We start from the raw sequence: 10,519 nt of genomic DNA on the forward strand, positions 1-10,519 counted from the left end.
TCTTCTATCCGCCTCCCACTCTCTCCCTATTTATTTCAAAACCCCCTTCCCCTCCCCCTTTTCTGATGAAGGGTCTAGGCCCGAAACGTCAGCCTCTCTGCTCCTATGATGCTGCTTGGCCTGCTGTGTTCATCCAGCCCTGCACCTTGTTGTCTCGGATTCTCCAGCATCTGCAGTTCCTACTATCTCTGATTCATGTACATTGCTGTTTCTTTATTATCACTTTGTCAAAGTTCTGGAATTCAATACTTAAAAGCACTACAGGTGTGCGTACACAATAAGCAGTACAACAGTTCAACAAGGCTGCTCATCATCACCTATTCCAAGGCAGTTAGGGACGGACAAGAAAAGTTAGCCTTGCCACTGATATCCACATCCCAAGAACTGAATGAAAGTCTTTATTTACAGGTGAAAAATACCTTATTTTAAAACCACAAAAGTGTGGCAAGAGAAGCATCAAAATAGGACTATGTTAAATGTCAACAGCTGACTTTTACCTTTCCTCAGCAAGCACAACATACCTGTGATTGTAACTGTGTCAACTGAAGTGGTCTGCAGATTGAGGCTGCTAGTTTCGGAATCAATGTGAATAGCAGTTAAATTTGTCAATTCTTGCTCAGCATCTGTTTGCCGTAGTGGTCCTAGATCTGCTTCAGTGTATATGATAGAAGTGGTTTCACTGCCAAATGTAAAGCCTACAACAGAACCAAAAACAATGACCATTATGAACCCCTTCTTGAGCAAAAAAACATGGCAAAGTATGACTGAGAAGATTGTGCAAATCATATAAGTTTTAACAGTAGCAAAAACTTGGACTTTCTAAGTAGAGATGCAAGAGGAAATAAATACAAAAGAACTCTAAAAGTGTTTGCAAAGGCATTGTAGAACCAAAAATCATGTACAAAAATAATCAAAGGAGCGTAGGAGGTTGAAGGGTGACCTTATAGAGGTTTACAAAATTGTGAAGGGAATAGATAAGGTGAATAGCAAAGGTCTTTGCCCTAGGGTAGGAGAGTGCAAAACTAGATGTCATAGTTTTAAGGTGAGAGGAGAAAGATTTAAAAGGGACCTATCTGAAGGGCAACTTTTTAACACAGAGGGTGGTTCACATGTGGAATGAACTGCCAGAGAAAGTGGCAGATGCAGGTACATGAATACAAAAGATTTAGAGGAATATGGGCCATTGGTAGGCAAATCGGACTGGTTTAACTTGGCAAACCAGGTTGGCATGGATGAGTTAGATCGAAGGGTCTGACTCTATAAAGTGGTTCAGCCAGTATAACAGATGTCAATTCTGCCAACCAATTAGCGGTCTCTTAAAAATGCTCAACATCAGCAAGATCAGTGTTATTTAAGGCTACAGAGTCCATTCATCAGTCTGATAACAGCAGGGAAGAAGCTGTTCCTGAACCGACTCATGCGTGTGTTCAAGCTTCTGTATCTTCTGCCTGAAGGCAGAGGTTATAGGAGATCATTACCGGGATGCGATGGGTCTTTGATGATGTTGGCTGCCTTTCCGCAGCAGTGATCTGTGTAAATGGAGTTCATGGATGGAGGGTTGGCTTCCGTGATGGCCTGGGCTGTGCACACCACCTTCTGTACTTTCTTACATCCTGGATAAAGCTAATGCCATGCTAGGTTGTTATGTATCCGGACAGCATGCTTTCAAAGGTGCATCTGTAGAAGCTGGCGGGGGACTTTATGGACATGCCACATTCCCTGAGCTACCTGAGGAAGAAGAGGCATTGTTGCGTCTTCTAGACTGTCGTAGTCAAGCAATACCAATTTAAGAGGGATTTGTCTGACAGTAGGCCCTTACAGGGTATCCATAACATGATTTCCACCACAAATTGGACAGATTCAAATCAGTCAAATACAGACTTGACTTAACATAATATCTAAACAGCAAACTGGTCTACGTAGCAGTGTTGCAAATGTTGGTCACTATTTGACAGAACTGATTTAGAAGTAAAAATGCAATGACGTTTAACTATCCTTGAGTGGAAAACACTCAGGCCTCCATTTAACTATACAGTGTTGAGACATTAGTTCTGATTAGATAATAATAAACTGACTGTTAAGGCTACCACTTGTGAATATCTAGCTCATAATTCATACATTCCAGAATATAAATTTTAGTTTTAAAAATCTGAATTTTAAGTGCAAGAAAATTTGAAAAGCATGGTCAAGAAAAAAATAAACAACCACCAATATAAAGGGAAATCAAACTAACCTAGGTTTAATTAACTTGTCTACTTTACAAAGTCAAGAGTTTGGAGCCCTCTTGTGATGCAGTGATACTGTCCTTACCCCTGAACCAAACAACCTGGGTTCAAGTTCCATCTGTTCCAGTGGTGTGTGGTAACATCTCCAAATGGATTGGTTAGTAAAATAGGTTAATTAAAAAAAAAGTCAGAGTTCTTAGTGAAAAAAAAACTTGGACAAGGAATGATCAATTTCCAAGCTTGAATGGGAGTTAAAAAGGTCTGGCTAAAGGATAAAAAAAATTCCTTTAGAAAAAGAAATTATTCACATGGTTTAAGGAAGCAAAGAGTTCTACTGAAGGCAAAGTAATTTGCTCATATTTCCGAGGTGGGGAGGCATTGGTGAAGTGGTAACGTCACTGGATTAGTAATCCAGAAACCCAGCCTAATGTTCTGGGAACACTGGCTCAAAAGTCACCAAAGACAAATGGTGAACTGAAATCTGAAATCAAAGAAATAAACAGCTTAATGACGACTACGCAACCATTGCCAACAGTTGTAAAACCCCAACTGGTTTGCTAATATTCTTTAGGGAAGGAAATCTGCCAACCTTGCCTATATGTGACTCCAGACCCACAGCAATAAGGAGACTCTTAACAGCCCTTTGAAACAGACTGGCATGCCACTTAGTTCAAGGTGCAGGCAGGAAATTCCAGCTTTGCCAACGAGGTTCACACAAACATAGAAAGTAGCAGGAAAAAGCCATTCATCCCTTTAAGCCTGCTCCAACATTCAGGATGATCATGAGCTCATACCCTAAATCCTTCTCCCCCTCCCCCATAACCCTCGATACCTTTAGTCATGAGCTGTATCCATCTGCTCCTTGAAAACATTCTGTGGAGGTACAGTGTTGGGCTGGGGTGGACAAGGTCAGAAATCACACAACATCTGGTTATACTCCAATACGTTTAGTTGAAATGTGTGGTAGTCAATTCCAGGCTCACCACTCTCTCAGTTAAGAAATTTATCCTCATCTTAGTCCTGGAAGGTTTACCCCTTATCCTTAATCTATGACACCAAGCCCCCACCTCCAACCTCTTCTGGACTCCCCCACCATTAGGAAGATCTTCCTTCATTCAACCAGTGTAGTCCTGTTAGAATTTTATAGTTTCTAAACTCCAGTGAATACAGTCATAACCAGCTCAAACTTGCCTGTACGGCAGAGCCGCCATCTCAGGAAACATTTTGTTACACCTTCGCTGCACTCCTTCTACAGCAAGAACATCCTTCCTCAGATATGTAGACCAAACCTGTATCCAATATTCCAGATGTGGCCTCACCAATGCCCTACATAATTGCAGAAGACATTCTTGTTTCTGTACTTGAATTCTCTCTCTATGAATGCCAGCATACAGTTTGCCATCTTTACTGCCTGCTGTATGTGTTTGCTTACTTTCAGCAACTGGTACACAAGAACACTCAGGTCTCATTAAGGATTCCCCTCTCTCAATTTATAGCCATTCAAATAACAATCTGCTTTCTTATTTTTGCTACCAATGTGGGTAATCTCACATGTATCCACATTATACCACATCTGCCATGCATTTGCCCACTCACTCAGCCCATCCAAATTACTCTGCAACAGAGCAGACTTTTTCCCAGGGCAGAAATGACTATCACGAGGGGACATAATTTTAAGGTGATTGGAGGAAGGTATAGGGGAGATGTCAGAGGTAGGTTTTTTACACAGTGTGGTGGGTGCATGGAACGCACTGCCAGTGATGGTAGTAGAGTCAGATACATTAGGGACATTTAAGCAACTCTTGGATAGGCACATGGATGATAGTAAAATGAAGGTTATGCAGGTAAGTTTGATCTTAGAGTAGGATAATAAGTCAGCACAACACTGTGGGCCAAAGGGCCTGTACAGTAATTCTATGTTCTATCTCTGCATCCTACTCATAACTCAGTGTTCCACTCAGCTTTGTTTCATCTTCAAATTGCTCCATTACACTTAATTTGTGGGGGTAGAAATTGTTTAAGTTTTGTATGTGCTTGTAAGCAGTTCAAATTGGCAACAGCAATTCTGCTTTATCATAGACTGTTGCAACTCACTGTGGTAGAGTACTGGATATCAAGCCCTGCTACTCCTGGTGTCATCATAAAATCTAAGGTCTTTAGAAGTACACAAAGATTCCTCAATTTATGTGCCTTTCAAACCCAGGTTGACAGAAAGCACAGACCAGGTTTCTATACTTAACAAAAATTACTGTTTTTTACAAATAACTAGTCTTCAGCTATAGGTAAATGATTATCAACTGTCAACTCATAACTGCATGAATCCAACTCTAATCCCTTTATTAATATTCACACAGACGGGAAAACAAACATCAGTTATGAACAGAAGGAAAGCTGGAAAAGCAGTACAGTGGTTCCTATTCACAAAAATTGCTGAGATGATTTTTGAATTGGTCAGGATGCTGCTCTATACTTCTCAGGAGGCTTCCAGTGGTTTGCAAGAGGCGCAGGCTGGCTGTTTCACTCATATACCTAATCTCTGGTTTACTAATCAAAAGCTTACAACAACTGCTGAATGTAAGATAAACTGGTTTTCTTCACGCTTAAAGTAGCTTACTGCTAATTTAACACCTCAACACCGTGGGCTTGTTTCTTCTCCAGTAGCCTTACATGATATCTTGTCAAATGCTTTTTGGCAATCCAAAAACACAACATTTAATAGTCCAACTTTATTCACGCTGCCTGTTACAGCCTCAAAGAACTAATAAATTTGACAAAAACTATTTGCCTTTCACAAAACCACATGATATCTGACTGACTGAATTACAAATTTTTAATTTTCTAAAGTCTTTACACTACCTCATTAATAATGAATTCTAACATTCTTCCAATAACAATTTGGCAGTTTCTGTGAATCTGAATCTTTGGTCAAAACTCTTGGTCCTAGGGATGTTGATCATTGTGTTCTTCCTGCCTGTCAGCAAAAACAACTTGTAATCTGTGTCATAGGTAAATTGTAATTCTAAATTCCCAGTAGCAATACTCATGGGCCATAGAGGTCCAATTGCACAAAATTGATCAAATATAAACATTTAATTATTCTAATCCTATTTTCCAACACTTGGCCCAGAGCCTTGGATGCCTTCACATCGCAAGCGTGCATCTAATACTTCTTAAATGTTATGAGGCTTCTGCCTCTATCAGTCTGGCAGGTAGTGAGTACCAAATTCCCACCATCCACTGGATGAAAAAATTTTTCTTTGCATCCACCCTAAACCTCCTGCCTGTTACTTTAAATGTATGACCCTGGACAACGATCCTTCCACCAAGGAAAACGTTTTCTTCCTGTGTACCCTGTCTCCACCCTCAGAATTTTATGTATCTCAGTCCTGTCCTCGCCTTAGTCTCCTCTGCTCCAAAGAAAATAAGCCCAGTCTATCCAATATCTTTTCATAAATAAAACTCTCCAGCCCAGGCAACATCCTGGTAAATCTCCTTTGCACCTCTCGAATTCCTCCTATAATGTGGATTATACTCTCATTGTAGCCTGACCAACACTTTATACAGTTCCAGCATAAGCTCTCTACTCTTAAACTCTATGCACATGAATTAGTTTTGTTAGAATTACAGGTCACCTATGATACAGATAAAATAGCCTAGACATGTTATTCTCAATGTGGGGAGAAGCATGTTTGAGCTTATTATCCGACAATTTATTTGCCGTTTAGATATGTGTGTTGATCAAGAAATCAAAGTATATCAATTGACTAATCCAAAATTCTATTCTGTTAAATTGTATTCAGGATTGGACACCAGTACATCACATGATGTAACTATATGTTTAGTTGCCAAGTGAAACACACCACATTACCTAATGGCTCACAGTTTAATTACAGGACAAATGTTATGAAGCATTGATTTTCCTTATTACAGATCAAATACTGCAAAGCATGTCAGCTGAAAATATGCTAAACTCTGGGGCCTAGAACTCCCTAGCGAAATAACACATCAATTTGTACTCAAAGGCCTATTACATTAAGCAAACATGGTTCAGAGGTTTGGAGCTTTTTAGTTCCATATCATAAATTATTTTAGTTTAACTTGGAGCATCTTAAAAAGAAGTAACCACTTACTTTTAAATTGGTGTATCCTTACTTAAGAATGAAGTATTGTGATGGCATTGTAATCAGTTTTGTAAATATGTAGCTCTTTTGACTTTTCAACTGAATGTTTCATGCAAGTATACTTCACTACCTGAGTTAATCACTATCTCAGTTTTAACAATGATTGTCTTTATTAACTGACTTATTCACACTTCCTATAGATTTTGAGTTATTACCTTCCTTACAATTTCTGTTCTAGTTTTAAGGTTGGATGCAATTTTGTTACTTCTGCTATTGTTATTTAAGCCAAGCCCAGGCATCAACAACCACAATTAAAAATGCACAGTAGCAGATAGCTCCTTTATCAAAAAAACACACTGATCAGCATCTGATCCATTAAGAACTCTGAACGATACACAGATACCCAGAAAGTTGTTTGAGACAATGAGCCCTATTATCAATCAAACAGACGTGACAACATACATCTCATTCCAAACAAAAAGAACAAAGAAAATGTTTTTCTGAAGAAGGGTCTAGGCCCGAAACGTCAGCCTTCCTGCTCCTCTGATGCTGCTTGGCCTGTGTTCATCCAGCTCTACACCTTGTTATCTCAGATTCTCCAGCATCTGCAGTTCCTACTATCTCTCCCAAAGAAAACATTGTTAGGTATCTTAGCACCTGAAGAGAAAACTATAATGAAACAACGAAAAAAAGCTCTGAGAAATAATGATCTCACATGTCACTGAGACCATAAGGAGCCAGCCAGAAAATAACATGCAATGACATTGATAAGGTGACTATCACCCTTAAGAAACCAATCAGACATTAATCATGAAACACCCAAATAATCACAAGACTATGATGCACTGCCCGATGTTCAGGAACACCACTGATAATAGAGAGGTAGCGACTAGCAGGAGTTAATAAGCAACAACATTTTTCTATGCACCTGGTTGCTAAAAGAATATAGACTTTTAGCAACAAAACACATCAAAGGACAATGCCACAGTGGGCCAGGGGACGTAAGCTCCAGTGTTCCAACCTGACTGTTTGCAGCTATCTTTGCTATATAAAACAAACATAGAAAATGCTGGAGAAACTCAGTAGGGCTGACACAATGTGTAGATACAGAAATAGAGTTAACATTTTGATTCTGAACTTAACTGAAGAAATAGCATATCAAACTTGAAACATTAATTCTGTTTCTCTCTGCACAGATGCTGCAAAACCTGCCGAGTTTCTCCCACATTGTGTTTTCTTTTTCAGATTCCAGCTTTTGCAGTATTTTGTTTTTATTACCTTCATGAAGAAACCCATTTTTACATTAATTTGGTTAACCTAATGAATTCTGTGAATATTGTAAAGAGATGCCTCTACCTGGCATGTTAGTAACTAGTTGGAATCAGTAATCCCCACAGAATGTTGATTTGCCCAGCTCAGTCTATAATTGCAATTGACTTCAGTCTTAGACTTAACTTAACGTAAACCCTCGATCTTCCATCTGCATCATGAACAAACCTACATGTAGCATCTATTTGCATGAGGATGACATTTCTATTCATTTACTAAGTGCAGTTTAACCAGACTCAATTAAAATTGCTTGACTCCTATAAAATGTACAATATGCTTCAATGAGCAATATAATTCTTTCTTGTTTGGCACACAGTGAACATCAAGTTTTGGCAGGTGATGCATCAAGAGAAGATTTATGGTCAAATAGACATTCACCACTTTAACTATTTCGAAAGAATGCATGGTACATTGATAGTACATTAAATAGCTGCATAAGAGAGAAGATCCTCAATACATATAGGTGGGTGAAATTTGGATTCCACTTTGAGAAATCAAAGGAAATTCACATCATCATAAATCAATCCAAAGCTACAGTTATTGATTCATAAATTTATTTCAAAGATAAAGTAGGTCATTCATTTTATTGATAAAATGAATACACCTTAAAACTTGAACAGAAAAAGCATAGTGAGTACATACTTACTCTCAAATTTTCGTCCATCATATTGGAAAGCATTGAAAGAATCCGAATGGCTGTCAGAACTAATGAGATCACTACTTCCAGCACTGGCTGGGGAAGTCCATTCGGATGGGATGCCTGGGTCATCGACTGGTCTGGTCTGGTTCTGCCGGTTCAACAAATCAGGAAGATCTTTTGGCACTTCCAAACTACCAGGACTACTTCCTCTCCTCAAAACATTCTAGTACAAAAAAAATTATGTTTTTGTTACCAATTTCAAATTGATATAGCTGGAATGGCTTAATTATGTTCCAGCTAAGGGTGGAAGTGAATCTAATAAGATAATTTATTGACTTAACAATCAATTCAGTGATATTTCATTATATTTAAAAAGGGGGGCTACAAATGCAAGTAAGTGTTCTTAATAGTGTACTGTTAACTGCTTCAGTTGCAACAAGTTTTGCCTTCAGACCTAGTAAGAACTGCCAATGCTGGAGTTAGAGATAACACAGTGTGCAGTTGGAGGAACACAGCAGGCCAGGCAGCATCAGAGGAGCAGGAAAGTAGACGTTTCATGTCGGCACCCTTGTTCAGAAATGGGGGAGGTGGAAGGGAGCTCAGAAATAAATAGAGAGGAGGGGTGGAGTTGGGGAAGGTAGGTGGGATGGTGATACGTCAGTGCAGGTAGGGAGTGGTGGGGATTGGTCAGTGCGGTGGGAGGAGCGGATAGGTGGGAGGGAATGTTCCCTTCTGGTCGTGAACCATTTCAACTCCCCCTCCCCCTCCCTGGGCGACATCCTGGGCCTCCTCCAGTGTCACAATGATGGCACCCGCAAACTGGAGCAGCAGCAACTCATATTCCGCCTCGGGAGCCTACAACCCAATGGTCTTAATGTGGACTTTACCAGTTTCAAAATCTCCCCACCCCCATCCTCATCCCATGACCAACCCTCCTTCTCATTCCCACCTCCTTGACCTGACACAACCTGTCCATCTTCTCTCCAACCTATCTGCTCCTCCCACCTCAATGACCGATCCAATCCCCACCACTGCCTACCTACACTCACCTATTACCATCCCATCTACCTACCCCAGCCCCACTCCTCCTCTCTCTATTTATTTCTGAGCTCCCTTCCCCTCCCCCCTCCCCCATTTCTGAAGAAGGGTCCTGACCCAAAACGTCAACTTTCCTGCTCCTGGCCTGCTGTGTTGCTCCAGCTCCACAATGTGTTATCACCTTCAGAATTCATTCAAGGGATCCCTGGTTTAATTTGAATGACAAGACAGCGCTACAACAGAAAGTGTCAGGTAAATTTACAAAAGCACTGTATGGAACTAAATCAATTTCTAACAAAACTAATTCATGTGCATTCAATTTAAAGATGCATCTGTAATAAAATTTTAACTTGGATTTTATTTTAAATAAAGAAATCCATTGGCTTAGTGGGTAAACATACCAAATTACTGTAATATTAATTCTTAATGTCAGAAAAGTTCAGATTCAGAATCTTTGATCTATATTGAATGATTTATTCCAGGTTACAACTTACAGGTGCTCATTATTCTTTGTGCATGATCTAGGTAGAGTTGGCAAAATGCTCAAAAATTGATTATATCCTTGGAAATTGCCAAGACAAACTCAACATCTCCAGAACAGAAAAGATGAGACAAAAATCAAATTGGAATAAGAATATCAATATTGCATTTTTGAAAAAAAGCTCTACTTGCCACACTTTGGCGTTAAAATTATTAACGGGAAACAGAAAAAATACGACATACATGGGAGACTGCTGTATTTGCTGCCAACTTACCAAAATGTTATGGTCCACAATAAAATAAGCAATATTGTAGATAAGGTTAACTGAATATACAAAAATTTTAAAAGGAAAAATAATATTATTTGTGTATCTGAGACTTTGGGTTGGAAAGAATAAATAATTTTTAATCTCCAAAGTTGCCTTCATTATTGCTTTACTGAATACAAGTACTGTTTTATAAAATAGAAAACAAACATGAAAATAATTTTTGATAGGAGTGGACCATTCAAAACTTCAAAATTTGTCAATTTGAATCACTTCTCTTAAGTTCTAATCAGAGATAGTAGGAACTGCAGATGCTGGAGAATCCGAGACAACAAGGTGCAGGGCTGGATGAACACAGCAGGCCAAGCAGCATCATAGGAGCAGAGAGGCTGACGTTTCGGGCCTAGACCCTTCATCAGA

At 39.4% G+C, this 10,519-nt stretch overlaps 1 protein-coding gene across 1 annotated transcript in view; it reads right to left on the minus strand.

Annotated features, from left to right (window-relative positions):
- Positions 1-521: 521 nt before the first annotated feature.
- LOC125481699 overlaps positions 522-10,519 on the minus strand; it is a gene marked incomplete at both ends in the record, with an annotated part of 19,500 nt that continues 9,502 nt past the window's right edge. The window contains 2 exons of the mRNA XM_048593581.1: positions 522-695; positions 8,322-8,538. Coding sequence (XP_048449538.1) covers positions 522-695; positions 8,322-8,538 — 391 coding nt within the window. The remainder of the gene's footprint in view (positions 696-8,321; positions 8,539-10,519) is intronic.

Source organism: Rhincodon typus, unplaced genomic scaffold (genome assembly GCF_021869965.1).
Source record: "Rhincodon typus isolate 14 unplaced genomic scaffold, sRhiTyp1.1 hic_rhity00003175, whole genome shotgun sequence".
Lineage (NCBI taxonomy): Eukaryota > Metazoa > Chordata > Chondrichthyes > Orectolobiformes > Rhincodontidae > Rhincodon > Rhincodon typus.